We start from the raw sequence: 18,574 nt of genomic DNA, 5'->3' as shown, positions 1-18,574 counted from the left end.
ACAAAACTTCTACTCCAGCCACTTTGAGAATGTAATGTTTGAGGTGCTTCACCCTTCCTGGCTCAGCAGATACCTCTTAAAATAATGATGCATTCAGTCTAAAATATTAACCAAGGAAAAATTAACCTTATAGAATCATAGAATGGCAGGGAAGGGACCTTTAGAGATCATCTAGTCCAACCCCCCTGCAGAAGCAGGGTCACCTAGATCAGGTCACATAGGAACATGTCCGGGTGGGTCTTGAAGACCTCCAAGGAGAGAGACTCCACAACCCCTCTGGGCAGCCTGTTCCACTGCTATGTCACTCTCACAGTGAAATAGTTTTTTCTTATGTTTAAGTGGAACTTCTTGTGTTGCAGCTTCATCCCGTTACCCCTTGTCCTGTTGCTAGCTACTATAGAAAAAAGGGATGTCCCAACCTCCTGACACCCACCCTTTAGATATTTGTAAATATTAATGAGTTCCCCCCTCAGTCTCCTCCAGACTAAACAGCCCCAGTTCCCGCAGCCTTTCCTCATATGAAAGATGTTCCAGTCCCCTGATCATCCTGGTGGCCCAGAAGTTCCCTGTCCCTCTGGAGCTGAGGAGCCCAGAACTGGACACAGGACTCCAGATGAGGCCTCACCAGGGCAGAGTAGAGGGGGAGCAGAACCTCCCTTGACCTGCTGGCCACACTCTTCTTGATGCATTCCAGGATGCCATTGGCCTTCTTGGCCACGAGGGCACATTGCTTGTTTATTATCAATCAGGACTCCCAGGTCTCTCTCTGCAGAGCTGCTCTCCAGCAATTCAATCCCCAGCCTGTACTGGTGCAGGGAAACAACTGGGGTTGCTCCTTCCCTGATGCAGGACTCTGCACTTGTCCTTGTTGAACCTCATGAGGTTCCTCTCTGCCCAACTCTCAAGCCGGTCGAGATCCCACTGAATGGCAGCACAGCCTCTGGGGAATCAGCCAGTCCTCCCAGTTTGGTGTCATCAGGGAACTTGCTGAGGGTACACTCTGTCCCCTCATCTGAGGGGATGATAACTTTATGTTAAGCAACGTGCTGTTAGGAGCTTGGGTAATGTTTTATTCCCTAGTTACCTATTTTAAGAACACAGGAGCATAGTCAAAAGAGCTGTCGAGATGTTACCTTGGTGCTTTCTTCCATGTCCTTCGCGTTGAGGAGAGCGTGGTTGATTCTGAACACTATCCAGTCAAACAGGGCACTGTACAAGGATTTAGCCATGGAGTTTCGCACAGTCACAGCCTAAAAGAGAAAAGAAAAAAGGTAAGTAGAAACGATTCCTGCTCTGCACTAAAATCTGCTTCTCAAGCTCCCATGTCCAACATTTATTCTTCTCCATTGCCAAAGCTTTTGTCTACTATTTTAATTTATGCTGTATAAGCCAACATCCCTGATGCCATTGGGAGCTGGTTCCAATCCCTGGGCCAAGAGATGTGCCCCCTAACTTTGGCTTGGTTTCCTTTGGTGCACTCAGATGATGCATGAGATCACACCATAAATCCCAGCACTGGCAGCAAAAGAAAAAAAATAATCACTTCACCAAGATTCTCAAAGAGTTTATTTGTGGAGAAGGAAACAGGAGGGTGGATATTGCACAGCAATGGTAACAATTGATGTGAAAGCACACACTGGGGCAGGTAGTGTCTGGTACCACCAAAAGGTTACAAAAGGGAAGGCTAAAAACCCTCAAATAGATCTGTGAGTGTTACTAAAAACTTGTCCAGGTACTGCCAATGGGATCTACAAATCACGGCAGGGAGAGGCACTGCTCCTCTGATAGCTCTGTTAGAATGAGAAATAATACCTCTTATGAGGGGCCATCCCCCATGGTGCTCCCAGTCACAATGAAAGGAGATTTTGCTTGATCAATGGTGATGAAAACCAAGATCAAAGGCCTTCCCTTTCCCAAACACATGTGCTTTGGGACAGGCACATACACAGGCAATCATAAAGCAGTAATTCATATTTAACAGCTATCTTGCTCTTGCTGCTTGTGATTCTTCCTCAGTTTAAGTCACTACCTTGAGTTGTGTTGCAGTGCTTTGGTACATACTAATTGCCTAAAATCTGATACCAGCTGAGACTGTTAAATTTTGTTCCTTTTAGCCACTGTAGAGAATAAACAAGGAAACAGAAGGTTCACACATGGCAATTTCAGTAAAACCTTGAACTACAACAAATCTGTGGCTTGTCACATGTTGCCTTGAAATCCTTCTCCCCTTCAAGGTACATCATCCAAGAAGCCTTATTTTGCTGACCCCAAGCAAAAGAATAAAGCTCACATAGCATCACTTCTTTCCTTTTGGCTTGTTTTCACTTTTTCTTCCTTGAATTTTTGGTGACACCATCTTTTAATGTGAACACGAGCTGTTCTGCCAAGGTTTTGCTCTCAATTTGCAGTTTATCCAGTATTCTGTCTTGCTTTCCCTCCCTCTCAAGTTGGAACAGAAGATAGTAACCTGGCCTGTGATGGAGGATACTCTCAAGATCCCCACGTACATAAACCACTATACACTGCTAACCATTGCTCAGTGGAAATAAAATGCTGTCAAGATAAGCCACATTACAAGGACAATAATAAAATACTGCAACAATTAACAAAGAATTAGTCACTTGCCTCCCCAAAAGCATTTTTACAAACAGAAAACGTGTATAATGCAAATATCTGAGCAACAGGACAGAAAGGATTTGTTGTAGTGTAGATCAAACAAGCACTTAAGACTGAGCATAAGCTCCTGCAACTTCTGAGTTATCCAATAAGCAGCTAGCATTTAGAAATACATAGAATTCTATTTTCCCCTGTTTTTTCTTCTCTTCACTGAAGAAAAGGTTTTGGGGAGAGTCTTTTTGCACTTTTTACTGCAAGCAACATGGGCGGTTTGGGTGGGGTTTTTTTCTCTTGTTTTTATTTTTCACATTTCCTCAAGATGTGGGGGAATATTCCAGTGATTAACAGGAAATTTCAAGATCATTTATCTCACCTCACACTGCATCTCAGCCTATTTGATTGAATTTCCACCACACACACAGCAAAGAAATCTGGTTTAGGACACTCCAGTGTTGCTGGGTGCTATGGGGCCCATCTAAACAGGCTCTCCAAGCTCATCTACCCACCATGTGATGGACTTGTACATGGAGAGCGACATCCTTCAGCACTGGGAAAGAAGTCCATGGTACCCAAAGCCTGTAGTACATGATATCCACAGCATCCAAACCAGTAGCACCTTTCTAATATGAGATATTTTTAATTGGCTTGAAGAGTTGAAGACAGCACTTTGTCTTCATGCAACAGCCATTTATAAAATACCAGCAGAGACGTTGACCTATTTGATATATTTCCATTTCAATAAAGTATTTATTCTTTAGAATAGATCCTGGATGATGCTACTTTACAGATAAAGCCCCTCAATAGATAAGATATCAAACTACTTAATCTGAAGACCATTGGGGAATATTAATTCTTTTCCAATTAAAGAGCTGCTGTGATTTCAAGGGTATGGTTTCATATATCCCCCAAATTATCTGAATATTTCACTTATTTTTTAAGTTATCTACTTTTATTTTTCAGTCATTCATCTTGCATTGTCATATGCCACCACGGAGGTAGCTTAAAATACCACTAGTCCATAAAACCCTTGAAATAAAATGTAAAGAAAGTAAACCTGTACATCAGCTTGTCCCTTTCAGTATGTCTTGTACTTATTTTCTCGGTTAACACAGTAAAGCTGTCAGGGTAAAGAACGCTCTGCCTGTCCAGCTGTCCCTGCTGTTCACATTGCGACCTGCTGCAATATTCAAGATATTCTTGCTGCAATTACAGCATTATTATTCAAGAAAGTATCACATTACACACTACATTCACTCTGCAGTGCAGCATTGAAAAGAAACACTTAAACTTTCCTTCCTCTATTTATTTGTTCCTGTATTTACTATCCCACATATATTAAAAGTGAATATCCTCTGTAAGATAGAGCATATATGATATACAGTTTATCTTCATGTAGTCACCTACACCTTCTTGTCTCTTCTAAAAGGCTCATTGCATGACACTAAGGCAGACCTGAAACACAGCGGGACTCATCAAACCTTTTTTATTTTGCTCACAAAGCAAAATAAAAATAGCTCCTGCAATGCCAAAACATATCTCTCAGTGATCAAAGCAAGCACAACATCTTGCACACACACACAAATATTGCTGATTCGAAAACAAGACAGATGAAACACACTTTAATTCAGCCATTCAGGAAATAAGTTGAAGATGAGGCTTTAATCAATGGGGTTTCTGCTTATCAGACTAAGAAGGATATATAATTTATTTAGCATGTGCTAGAAATGTCACTTGTTGGGGTTGGACAACTTTTTCTAAGATTCTGATATAAGATATTTGGGTTTCTTGTAAGATTGCATTGCCAAATTAATTGGCCTGAAAGACTTCATGAGAGGCGATTCAGGCTGCCTTAAAAACAGAGAGACTTTTGGAAACCTCTTGTGCCATAAGGAATGAGGCGAAGACAGGCTAAAGAATGAAAATCTACCTTTGAAGTGTTTTGGAGCTAGGACTTATTTCAGCAGCAACAGCCTGTGTTTTAGAAGCGGGAAAAGATATAATCTAAGAAAGCCAAATTTGCTCAAATTAAAAGTCTCTGTAAAAGACACTTGTACACGTTCAGTAGGTTCTTAATTCTTAAGATGCCAAAACCTCTAAACATATCTGAGTATGTCTCGCATTTGCTGCTGTCCATTGCTGTCCGTACAGTATTATCATTGGTCCTCACCCCACGGGCAGGACTTCTGACTCCTGCTACTCTGCACTCAGTTGAGATGTGAAACTCTAGAGTAAAGGTCTTTTTCTGCTGAAATTATTAAAAATATTTGCTGGTACCCAGAAAATTGAGGGAAAGCAAAAGCATTTAGAACCACTCCCCCCCCAAACTTATAAAAGGAAAAAGCAGGGTATCAAGTAACAAAGGGAAAAAAAAGAGGCATTAACACTGTCTGCTTTATTAAAAAAAAAAGAACACTAAAATTTTATTCCCTTCCCCTAAAATAGTTCTGCTGGTTGCATTCAAATTCCAAAAATCAGTATTTAAAATTAGTATCTAAGAAACTTGTATTGTATGGGCTTCTTTGCTATAACAATGCCAACTTTGCTTTACTAGACTATCCCACACTCCCACAGAATCACTAACTCAAGAAGTGCAAAAACAAGGAATAAACTGCTTAAAAATTAATAAATCTAAGGGAGCAATTTCATGCTACAAGCTGCCAGGTTTATGGATTGAAATATTGACAAAGATGGAGTGCCACAAAATGTATTGCATCACAAACAGGTGGACCTCTGTGTTGTACAGCTCATGTACCAGATGCACTGAATCTGAAAATATTAATTGGAAAAAAACTCGTTCTTACTTTCAATTTGTTTTCAAGTGTCAGATCTTTCCCCTGCATTTCTCCCTGGACATTTCTGGAGATCCAAGACTGACAGAAATAGTAAAACTCCGGCTTGTATTTGTGCAAAGTCCATGTTGGCACTTCAACATCATTAATCCTCTAGACTCTGAACTTGGTCCTGGAGCCAAAACCAGGAGAAATCTCCAGCTCTTTGATCCCAAGATAGTTTTCAGGCACTGGCTGTTTTAGGGGCAAGATCAGTATTTAAGATACATGTATCTTCCAGCATGAAATCTAACAGGGAACCTTTTATGCCCAAAAAACAGCTTGAATTGAGCACAGGCTGCCATATAAGTGGTCCATCACAACCAAGCTAATCTCAGTCCACTTTTATGTATAGAGCTGGATCGGTTTGGTGCTCCATGAAGGCTTTAAGATATCCTTACCAAACAGCTCTTGACTTCATCTTGACATAGTCCAATTGAGAGGAGATGCCAAGCTCTGTCCTGCTTTTAGACACTCATCAGCTTGTAAAACCAAGAGATGACTTGGCAAGGCAAAGGGCAGAGAAGAGTCCACGTACCATCAGACAAGTCTTCATTCTGTTGACTCCACCTTCTTCCCCTATTATGCACCTGCAAACCCTGAAGGTCACTGTAGTGACCTGCCTTCCTGATGGACACCCGCTTAACCTTCTGCAGATATTTTCACATGATCTGCTTGAGGTAAGAAGTTCTGCAGCATGCAGCTTGTGGCCCTTACTGGGAACAGTGTTTATGCTGTTGACTAACCTACGACATGAGCAACAGCGAGCAGATGTTCAATTCTAACAACAAAACCTCAACTATTTATAAGTTTTTCAGACTAAGGGGAATAAATAAAGCCTGGAGAACAGAGGATGGGGGAAAACAAATGTTGAAGAGCTTTGAAAGGCAAAAGAGCAGTTTATCTTGCATAACTGCAGTAATATTCTGAAGCCTGTACATCCCAGGTAGCAGAAGGCAAACAGATTCTGCTGAAGAAAAAACCACGAAGATGCAGCTGGAAGCCACATGGTTTTAACCAAACACTTCCATAGTCAAGATGACTATTTTCCGGAGTGTGGTCCCCACTAACTCCAGTGAGACTCAGAGTGATATTGAAATGCAAAAACCAGAGTCTCTCTCCAGTTGCTCCATCCAAACTAACCCAATCATAGATCGTATCTGGAATGGCAATTGCTCCCCCTGACATTCAACCTGAAACATTTTTGAGTCAAACAGAAACATAGCACAAAGTGCTCTTGTATCAGCATAAACACTTCCACTAACATTTTGTTTATAAAAAGCCTGTGTAAAATAAATAACCATTCCTGTGCAGTGCATCACTAGATACAAAGACTCAGAAAATGAGAAGGCAGAAGGCAAAGCAAAGCTCATCCCTTTTGTTACCACTTAGAAGAAGCACTATATTGATGCACTGATCAATTTTGAGTAAGAAATTATTCCCAAGTGGTATTTAAGAGACAGTTACGTATCTCTAAAGACTTAAAAGAGGTCTGCCCATCTTCCTTCCCTGCTAATGCAAAGGATGAGATAGACTGATCCTGGACAAACAGAAAGGCTGAGAGACTTTTTTTCTTTTGTGTATTGGCAGCTCTTATGACCAGTTCATTAAAAAAGCCATTAATATTACATGTTAACAGCCCCTCAGTTTGCTCAAGAGGGATGCTGAACATTGCTCCATCGCAATCACCTCCTGAGCATAGGAGGTACCACGTGTGCCTCTTGAGAAAGCAAGGCAGGAAAACCCAAGAGTATTTTGCACAGAAAAACTGCCCTTTAACACACACATATTAGAGAGTAGAAAGCTATTTTGGGTCACAATTGTAAGAAATGCAACTTATGAAGGGCGCATACACCCAGATATGTGGTTTTGGACTCCAGTTCCTAAGTACAGACTCAATTAATCAGAATTGGACTTCAAGTACAACTAGAGAATAATCATAAGCACCAAAATGATTTAAAGTCCTAATGAGGATTAAAATCTTGTAGAGTTTATGAACTGTTCTATTTCTTCAGCATTATGCAAATCTATGAAATATCCATAAAGACATGCTGAACAATTCTGTTGGTCATTGTTATTACACTTTCAAAAATTCTCAGTCAACATGATGTTAAATCTAATTTTTTGTCACCATGGGACAACATAGACGTGGGAGCAAGGTCAGTGTACTCACTTCAGATTTTCTAAAGCTACAAGTATGTGAAAACGGGATGTTTAAATGCCATTTCATAGAATCACAGAATGGTAGGGTTGGAAGGGACCTTTAGAGATCATCTAGTCCGATCTCCCTGCAGAAGCAGGTTCACCTAGATCAGGTCGCATATGAACATGTCCAGGCGGGTCTTGAAGACCTCCAAGGAAGGAGCCTCCACACCCTCCCTGGGCAGCCTGTGCCAGGGCTCTGTTGTTTCTAAGATACAACTCTGGAAAATTCTTTATGTCTAGAACAGAATTCTTGTTAGAAGACAATGATGACTTGTTGCCTTGTGAGTCTATAAAAATTGTTGTCTTGTTGATCATGGTCCGTCCTTTCTCCAGTTTTTCAGCATTTCCACTAGAGACCATGTGTGTTTATCTCATGATGGACATCAACAATGTTATTTGCTCCCACTGGATAAACTTATTGTCAGTGCCTAAGTTCCCTACAAATGTAAAAAACTCCCTCCCATCCTCCTCAAAATCTTTACAAACAGCACTTCTAAAGAACTTGTAATATCCTCAACAAATTTATTTGTTAAAATAGGAATGATCTTGACACATAGAAGCTACCTATGGTTTCTTTCTCTCCTCATGATGCAACAGCTCTCCTCTAACACAAGTGTTGGTATTTCCTGCCCTCCAGGAAGAAAACAAGCAATGCACGCTGAGCCACGTATCAACAAATACTTACAAAAACCAATCAGAGTAATTCCAGGATGGCAGGAAACATTTTTTTCTGTGTGTGAAGTTTGCAAGATGATGTAAAACACAAATATAGGAGTTATTTAAGTAAAGCCAGGCACCACAAAATACTTTGCATTTTCTTCTTGCATAGAATAGAAACAGAGATTCCTCTTCTCTTCAGGAAATAAGATATGAACACAGGAAGAAAGGAAATATCCCCTTCTCCCTTAGGGCCCTTGATAGACTTCCCATAATTTCTATACAAGGACAAAAGGTGCTTCCAATGAAATATTCAGGAAAAAAAAATAAGCACCAGGATTCTTCCTGTTCACGAAATCCCTCCAAAAACTAAACCCATATGCATCTTCTCAGTGGCTGCATGGGGGCTTTGTTTTTTCTTTTATTTTATATGTGTAATAATTTTTCATCATGTTACCTAATGAATCAACAGGCATTTCTGCTTGCAGAGGTTTGGTACTAAATCCCAGGAACCTGATGATATCTTAGAAAAAAAATAATGTAATGAGGTATTATCATACAGGATTTGATATCTGTTATTATTTCATGTCTGCTTTAAAATCCTTAACAGCCATTTCTATTTTCCCCCTATTTATTCTCTAAGGTGAAATTTGGCTTCAAAATTACATTTGTGCTTAGTGTAACACAAATGTCTTATGTTCCAAAATGACTAAGAGGAAAAAACATGTTTTAATACCTTCTGATTTTTGCCCATGTTATTTACCTGACATTTTTTGATAGTGTCTCTCTCCTTCAATCACTTTTGTGGGTTTGAGAGAGATATATATTTTCAAATAGGGGAAAAAACAGGAAAGAAGTGTATTTGTTTTCTTCTTGACTCCCATCTATTCAATAAAATTACGCTGCATGCATGAGTAAATGATTAAATAAATCAGTTTTCATTCTAAAAAACCTCCATGTTTATTTTTTTAAAAACCATACATACTACTGATGTTTAACCAGTGTGAAGAGCTCTACCACTGCTAGGGATACAATTTATCTAAGATTGGAACAAGGAAAACCAAGAGCATCTCAAGCTCTCACAATACACTTGATAAAGGGGTCTAATGAAGAGGAATAGAAGCCAATCCTCTGTTCTTAGCAGGTCTTGGACATACAGTCAACTGAAAGCAGCACACGTAGACATCTCGGTCATGATGATCTCTGCAGCCATCAACAACTATATGATTAAATGAAAATATTTTTTGTTTGAACAGAGCTTACGAGTGACAGCTATTAATTAGGGGACTGGTGTCAGAGAAGGATCTACTAAAGCACTGTTCAGATCCAGTTTTTATCTCTGATATTGTTATTGCTCCATGAGAACTTAAAAAACACATAAGTAAGGTGGTTTCAGTTTGAGTTTATCATATAGACAGAAGAACAACTACCAAGAGACAGCTTGTTGGGTCTGTTGTTCCTGTTCTGAGATGGAGTAACATGTAAGAAAGGGAGAGAGCTAAACTAGGAAAGGAGCAGAAAACAACAAGGATGGTGATGAAGTATAGTAGCACCACATATGCAACCTGCCGGCCCACTGCATTCCCTCTACAGCTCACCCCTGAAGCTCGGAGAACATCTCTGGATTGCAAAGAAATAGATTAAAAACTCTAAATTGCTGGAATTAGGCAAGATCTACATCCGTCTTTCTGTCCAAATGTGGGTTTCAGTGTCTCACTCATCTCACATCAGGTTCAGTGTATTTAGCGGGTCTCAAGTCATACACGTGTGCACAGAGAATTATGGTTTCCTGCTGTTCTGCTCACTTTCTATTTATGACTGTGTCGTGCGTCTGGTTTACATTCACAGCCATGTCCTGTGGAGGGAGATAGATTAAGCAGCTTTTGTGGTTTCCCTCTGGGTCACGGGACATTGGCTGAGACATGCAGGCTTAGCTTTTTTAATTTTTTTTTAACAGAGGCTTAACACCCAGAGGAAAGTACTTTTGCAGGATATCAGACTCTAGCTTAATCCCTATCTTGGCATCAAGGAGTATTACATCATACTCGGGCTGGATAAGTATGATGTAATTTTCCACACTCATATTTTATCTTAGCATCATATTAAAATCCCATCATTCTCATGTTTTCTCTTCCTAAGAGAAATCAAATCATTAATGCAATGCAACATGCTGACTCCAGCCTGTAAAAAGGGGTTTTTAGTAACAATTGATATGTTTGATTAACGAGTAGGAAAAATTTATTTAAAAGCACCACCAAAGACTGAAAAATACAAAAAAAAAAGCTCATTTTAAAATGCTATAAACTTTCTTGCAAAGGGTCATTTTTCTGTTTTGCTTCTATAAGTGTACCTGCAAACTGTATAGTTAAAAAAAACCCAGCAAATAAATACCAAGGCCCTCCACTACCACAACTGCTGGTTCCTGCCACAACTGGCTGCCTGCCACGTCCTGGCAGAAATCTTCCACGCTCATCCCAGAGCTAGGAGGCAGCAGGGTGTCCTGCAAATGGATTTTATCCAGGAGATGCAAGTGTTAAGAGATGTTTTCCAGAACTTATGGGTGGATTTTACAGTGAGAAACACAATAGATAGGAATGTCATTACAACACAATACACCGCATTGATCTCCAATGCAACACGGAAACAAAAGGCATTGTAGATTTTTTCACTAGATCTGTTATAATGTTCTCAGATTCAGAGAGTTTTTTTGGCAATAGTTTCCAACATTATGTATCAAACAGCCTCTTAAAATTCTTTCTGCACTCTCCTTTCTCTAGTATCAGCTTCCCAGTACCTTCCATGGCTGTCTTCCTTGGACCAATTTCCCAGTCTCTTCACAATCTCCTTCCATGGACAACAGTCCATCTCCAAGCTGTCAGTCTGTATTACTCAAAAGTGTTTTTAGAATCTCTCCCAAACCATGCTAACACCCTTTAAAAAAAATCCTGACTATGATGAGACAAGTCAAAGGGGTTTGCCCGTTGAGACAATCTTCCTGTGCTGATATATCAGGTTGACAAAAAAGTCCTTCAGAGGTACTAGCTTACATGCTACTCTAGGAAATAATACTAACCATTAGTTATTTTTTTTGAAGTATCATTAACAATATTTTTAATATTTCATGGTGGGTTAACATGTTCATCCCTACACCGCTCCTTCTCTTGCATACATTCCCACTGAAATGGCTCTTGTCATTCCTATGCTAACATGCTCTTGCAATCTGCTCCCCTCCTCACTGATCCTCCTGTCGTTAGACAGATGCAAACGGGGAAAATGAAGTGGAAAATCTGAAACAAGAACATCTTCTGTGGGTGCTGAGAATCTAACTATTGTATCTCAGCTGGTGATTAGGCAGGACTTGGAAGAGGACAGATGGGAGACCGTCATCACCATCACACACTAGAGCCTGCCTGCTATTTATTTTTAGAGATGCTTTGCAAGTCTCCATCTATAATACTGTCATATTGTAGCTGAATATCTGTAAAATGCTGTGGTCATGCTTTTCAGAAAAAGCACCCATTTTGCAGTCAAAACTAAACCAACAAAAATATCTCAGTGACTTTCTCTAAGTCTCAACTGTGAAGTCACATGGTTACAAAGATCACCTTCCTCAAAAGACTTAATTCAGTCAAAGCCTTCAGCCTTCCGATATGGACAGTGTGGTTAGAAAACGTCATCTATAACAAATGAAAAGAGAAAAAAAAACCTCCAAAAAAACTCCCCACCCTCTCTTGAAATAAAAGTCTTCCAGAAAACAAGTCTCTGGTTCTTGCTTCTCCCCAGTGGGGCAAAGCTTGAGAGAAGGGCCACATGGAGCACCCCTACTGATAGGTGCTCACTTAGAGCAACTATCAGCCCACCATGAAGAGCTGCAGAAGAACAGAGCCGCCAGGCAGTCAAATGTGAACGGTCTGCTGACACAATGGTTTCAAATTCTTTTTTTTCCAATGAAAAAAGTGTGTTTTCCACCTATATTTATCCAGAGTCTGCTCTATCAAAAGCATGAACCAAGATCCTGTTCAGTCCGTATTTTCACAGTGAAAAAGCAAAAAAAAAAAAAAAGAATTGGTTACTTGGTGGTACAAGAAGCAGATGTGTTACCTGACCTGAGGAGGTACCTGTAGGCTCTGTTTAGGGATATCTGCTCACCACTTGACAGGCACAATGTACCAACACTCCTACAGTGAAGTCCAACACATCATCAAAAACAGCATTTGAGTGCCAAATCTTGGCATTCTTTTGGCCATTCCCAAGCAGAAGACACTATTGCAGAAAAATTTATTCTGCCAGCATATCATCACTTTGGTACCAGCTTTTTCTTAGCAAACTTCCTCAAAAAGAAATTACTTCTTTCCAAGTCTTGGCTGCTACAGCTGTAGAGGCAAATCTGTGCAACAGACTCTGTCCAGGACAGAGCTTCTACACTTCCTCCTCCATCAAGAACTGATAAACAGCTGGAGGTTGAGGAAAAAAAAATCTAAATGTATTCAGATTTATATTGTATAGAAAAATATTCTATTCCAAGCAACTGTACCAAAATTACATCTAGCATGGGATGAGCTGATTTGCTAACCCAGGAATGGCTCATTTCCATTCTCATTAAACTTTCAAAATCAGTTTAGCCTCAATTTAAGTAACTTCACAGAGTCCCTTTTATTAAAGTGTCTTTCAGTAATCAGATGTAATTAAAAGAAGCCTTTAAAAAGTCAATAATTGATTTGATGACAGAAATGGTAGCTGTAGTGGGAAGACTGGTTATGGGCAGTGCAGTCCATGGAAAGTCAGCATTTCCATTCTTAAAGTCCTTATTTTGGAGTTTGCTCAGAATTCTTGAAATTCTTTTTTTTTCCAGACATTAGTGCCAAGTAGATACTATGAGCATAGTCACACACAAGATTTCCTGGTGGAACAGAGCAGAATAGTGACCTTAACTGCTCTTGCACATGAGTGCTGGGTTCCCCAGGTGTTCAGATGTATATTGCCAACTGTGAAGTTCTGCAGGTTTAGGAGACCCTCAAAGATACGAGCTCCATTCAGCCAGATTTCAGCATCATCTTCCATGCAGCGCTTTGTGGCAATGTTAGGGCATATAATCATAGTATAACATGAAAAAAATCATAAAGATCTGTTAAAAAAGACCCACCAACGACGGATTCAGTCTTCCTAATAATGGAAGGATGCTGCACGCCATGAAGAAATACAAGCAGGACACCAACCCAATAAAACCACTCATCTCATCTCATCTCATCTCATCTCATCTCATCTCATCTCATCTCATCTCATCTCATCTCATCTCATGTGTTCTGTTACCAAGCACAGTTGTTCTTACATTTTGAAGGGAAAAGCAAGAAATTTAATCTCACAAAAAAGTTTCTTTTGAACCTCTACACTAAAAGGTTGCCCTCATGTCCCAAAAGGTTGCTTGGGTTTTAAAAGCTTTGTATGTTTTCAGTTTGATTCTATTAATATTTTTCTGTCAATTCTGAATACACTCATCAACCTATCAGGTCTTCAAAGGAATCCTGCTAAGCTTCTAATGCTAATAACCTGTGGTGACAATGAGTCTCCTAAGCTAATGGGGTTTGGTCTAAGTAGGTGCTTCCAGCAGTTTAGCTACTTTCTATTCCATTAAGTGTCCTTGTTCTCATATTTCAAGACCGAGAATTTGCATTCCACTTTCTTCATGCTATTACTTTGTCTCCTTCCCACTTTTTCTCCTCTAATAATTTAAGACTGTTAAATGCTCATGATTAGTTGCAACTGTGTTCTTTTCCTTTCAGTTGGGTTTTTTTTTAACATCTTAAGTAATATTATGCTATTTAGCCCTGGAACTCCATTCCTTTTCTCTTTATAATAATCTGAAAAAGGCATTAGACAATACCACTACTAGTATATAAGCTCATGACACATTGCTCAGGTCTTCACTGTAACAAAATACTTTCCCCCCCCCTCATTAAGGTCTGCTCTTCAAGGCTTCTCTATCCACCAATTAACTGTTACCATGCTGAAAATTAGATGTTCTCCCCAAGCTTAAGCCACTAACACAGCACAATTTATTTACCAAAATAACCATCTTATGATGGTCATTCCCAAACATGTCAAATGTCTTGTATTCATCATCAAGAAATTCATTTCAGGTAAAGAGGGTCAGGGCGAAGTGACACTTCATGACATGAAAAAAAATAATGTAATGACTGTGCCACCAGGAGAGATGTGCCTGCCCTGTCGCTCCTGGGCAAAAGTTCTCTCCTCATCCCCTTTCTCCATCCAGCACAATGATGGTGCTTACCACACATCTACTGAACTTAGCAAAGGACACAAATCCAGGTCTCCTTGCACTGCAAGGACTTGCTCTAGGTTAGCTAAGTGAGTCAGCACAGATACAGAGATGGCAAACATCTGAGATAGTAAAAGGAGGGGCACACAGAAGACCCAGACTGCCTCCTCCTGCTTTACTATCACACTAAAACACAGTTTCATGCTTATTACCCTCTGGGTTTTTTTGGCACATAGTAGATGTTCAGGAGACAGTTCAGATGTCCAGTTCTGGGCTCAGCTCAAGAGGGACAGGGAAGTACTGGAGAGAGTCCAGCGCAGGGCCATCAAGATAATCGGGGTATGGAACATCTCTCCTATGAGGAAAGGCTGCGGGAACTGGGGCTGTTTAGTCTGGAGAAGAGGAGTCTGAGGGGAGATCTTATTAACATTTATCAATATCTAAAGGGTGGGTGTCAGGAGGTTGGGACATCTTTTTTTTTCTATAGTAGATAGTAACAGGACAAGGGATAATGGGATGAAGCTGGAACACAAAAAGTTCCACATAAGAAACATTCTTAAACATAAGAAAAAACTATTTCACTGTTCAGGTGAGGGAGCCCTGGCACAGGCTGCCCAGAGGGGTTGTGGAGTCTCCTTCCTTGGAGGTCTTCAAGACCCACCTGGACATGTTCCTATGTGACCTGATCTAGGTGACCCTGCTTCTGCAGGGAAGTTGGACTAGATGATCTCTAAAGGTCCCTTCCAACCCCTACCATTCTATGATTCTATGAGACTAAATATCTAAGTTAGCAAATCTGACCTGAATTGCATAAGCACTTTTCTAACTAATCATTAGCTGATTTCACTTGAACCTATAGATGCAGATATTTATGCAGAATAAAAAGCATTTCACAGATTCAGTTGGAATTTGTGTGTTTGACTCACCATCACAGAGCAGTTCAGTGGTGTCCTTCCATTGACACATAAGCACCTGCAAACAACACTCGCTAAATAGCAATAGCCATTGAAGCAAAGATATGATGGCACATGAGATCCTGTAAAAGCCTGCAAATAAAAATTTTGAAAATATCTTGGCATTACATAGTTTTAGCAGGCCCCAAGAACTAGGGATGTTTATGGCAGTGCACAGGGACTTCAAAGAGTACGTTTGCAAGCCAGATCTCATTGTTACAATATAGAGGAGTGCCACAAGGGTAAGAAATAACATGCCTTGTTTTTTGTGCTTCACAACATCTGCTTGGAGGAACCTCCTGGGTCATACAACTCCTTCCTCTTCAGTTCCTCTGGTTTTTAAGATAGCAATTTTCCACTTACTATTATAAATACACAATAAGTTAAATACAAAATGTATTTATGGTGACTCTCATCATATTAAACACCCAGCTTTGCAAAATTAGAAGAAGGGAAGAATCAGGTCACTTTTTGCCCAAGAAGTTGCCTGGCATTTTTTATTTCCCTTCTGTTTGGCAATTTCACAACAGACTTCTTCTGAAAGTGTGTATTAACTCACTAACTAACCCTTCAGGATAAAATGTCCTTGATCACAAATGGCTGCAAATTATATAGATCTGTTAAAATGAAGTCTTTTTTGCAAAGTCATTCACCTAAGAAATATCAAGAGAACTATATTTTTGAAGGCATCATGGAAAAATCTGTTTTCTGGAGGGATGTAAGAGACGATTCAGTATTAGCAGATATATTTACTTCAGTAAGTTTTCCTTCATCTGATGAAGAGCATGGAAAAAGTCCTTAAGTGGTAAAAAACAGAGAAGCAGGTGATAGACATCAGCAGATAAGCATAACAAATGGGATGGAAACAAGATGGGGAATGGTTAAGGAGCTCTAAAATGGAGCTTGTCTCTGGCTCAATGGAAAACAAGCATGAGAACCACCAGTCAAGATGTTGAATGGATTTGAGAGGTATATGACTGTATTACTCAAGGTATAAAACTAATGGCCTTGGAGCCTTGCAGTAAGCCAAGATGGAGAAAAAAATGATTCTTTTAATTATTTAGATGGAAGCAGGAAGACAGATGTGGCCCAGAAGGGCCTTGTACACATTAAGTTTAAAGATGATGCTCATTACAAGAAGCATCACAAGAAATCCCCAAGTTCTCCACAAAGATTTGATTCATGAGCCCTGCTCCTGCATCAGCTGCATGCTTCCTACCAAACATCAGTCAAGATGCTCTATGTTCAGTGCATCTGGGGTTTCTTTTCTTTTAAATACCTGAACTATGGCTTATGAAACTTTCCTACCTCGGTAGGAGGACTGCAAAAATGCACATTACAACATATGGAAAAAAAACCAACCCAGACTCTGGAGTTGAGGGGCACTTGCGAAGGATCACAGCAACCCTCAGCATGTGTCATTCATCTGCTAAAATTAAAATCCTGTTCTTTCCTATTTCATCTTTGTGCCTGCTATATTTTACCTTATTTGGAAGAGGAATACTGTGGCTGCAGAGGTTTGCTCAATGTTCAAGACAGACTCAAATCGAAATACTCTAATAATCCCATACACCACTGATGCCTCTCTTGCTCCTACAGTCAAATCTTCTCTTTTAAAATGGTCCTTACTCCTTAAAAAGTATTTTATTTCACAAATGAAGGAGACTTGGCCAGCTCACTTTTACCAAATACACTCTGCACAGACACACTCCAATTTCTCTGGGAATCCATTAACTGCTCCTAGCTCCATGAATACACCATCTCACTCCTGATAAAGACATTGGCAGCTGTTTTAGACAATAAATCAAGACTTCTGAATGCAACTGCAGCCTTTCACGTCGAGGCAGCTTTTTTCCCCTAAGTTGATCTATAGCGTAAAGCTTCTAAACCTCAGTGCTAAACCAAATTACACAGTCGTTTCAAACACTGCATTAAAATACCATCCAGTTACTATAAAAGGAAAAATGAAAGGTTCCAGGAGGCAGCTCTGCGGCAGACAAGCCAGTGTGGTTCTGAAGATAAGAAGCAGCTGCCAGAGGTAAATATAAGCATTATTTATGGATGTGGTGCTGACTTAGATTTCGACAAACACTGGAGAGGCAGATCAAGAGTGGACAGGCAGCTCTCCCCGCAGTGTTATAGACACATAGGGTCTACATTCAAGTCCATGTTTGCCATTAGTGACACAGGTTGTAACTACAAAGCAGTGCTGATTTTTGCCTTCAAAACCAGGTCTCTCCTTGACTGTCTCACCTTAATTTCAGAAATACTGGCAACTCCAGCAATGCAGGGTCATATTCAAATGTTAATACCATGGTCAAACAGAACCTCATAACAGTATACCATGATTTACCAAACAATCAGAAGAATCTGATGGGACATTACACTTTGGAGGGTCTTCCTTAAGAATCACATGCTTATTCCATAATCCTCATAATACCCTGAAGACAGGCATGGACTACACACTAAGCAACAACAGGTGCACAGGAGACAGTTCTCTTGCTTTGCTGGAGTCTTACCTTCTTGTTGGACTTCCATGTAACATTTTGACCCAATTTAGATCCTTCAGGGTCATCCAGCAGAACCATTGTATGCAGGCAAGACTGAAAAAGTCTTGATTTATTAAAAGAAACACAGAGTTGAGTAAGACATTTCTGCCTAACTTAAAAATGACACACAAGTCATGGGGGCAAAGCCCAATGCAACTCATTTGAGCAAAGCCACCAGGAGAAGTCATAACTGAAGAGGTGACTGCAGAGAGAGGAGATGATTGCTAGTTGCAGCAGTCTCCTTCAACACTGTAGGCTTCAGGCTGCTGAGATGTCCATCTCCAAGTCGTCCTCACATTGTCATTTTGCATTACCTTTCACTCAAGCATCAAAATGTGTCAGAATATATCTAATTTTACATAAACTACTGCAAAGATGACCAGAACAAACCCAAGAGAGAGACTGATATAAAATCCATAACTGTCATGAAGGACAATTTTTCAAATGAGGAGTTTCCAAGCACTCAAACCTCAAAGAAAAGCCTCAAAC

At 40.1% G+C, this 18,574-nt stretch overlaps 1 protein-coding gene across 6 annotated transcripts in view; it reads right to left on the bottom strand.

Annotated features, from left to right (window-relative positions):
* Positions 1 to 18,574, bottom strand: part of MYO9A (myosin IXA) — a 198,609-nt gene that overhangs the window by 84,606 nt on the left and 95,429 nt on the right. For all 6 annotated transcript variants that reach the window (XM_062000449.1, XM_062000451.1, XM_062000452.1 and 3 more), the window contains one exon: positions 1,134 to 1,250. In XM_062000449.1, the coding sequence (XP_061856433.1) occupies positions 1,134 to 1,250 (117 nt within the window). The remainder of the gene's footprint in view (positions 1 to 1,133; positions 1,251 to 18,574) is intronic.

Source organism: Colius striatus, chromosome 7 (assembly GCF_028858725.1).
Source record: "Colius striatus isolate bColStr4 chromosome 7, bColStr4.1.hap1, whole genome shotgun sequence".
Classification (NCBI taxonomy): domain Eukaryota; kingdom Metazoa; phylum Chordata; class Aves; order Coliiformes; family Coliidae; genus Colius; species Colius striatus.
Note: the sequence above shows the minus strand (reverse complement) of the source record. Positions and strands in the feature narration are given on the sequence as shown.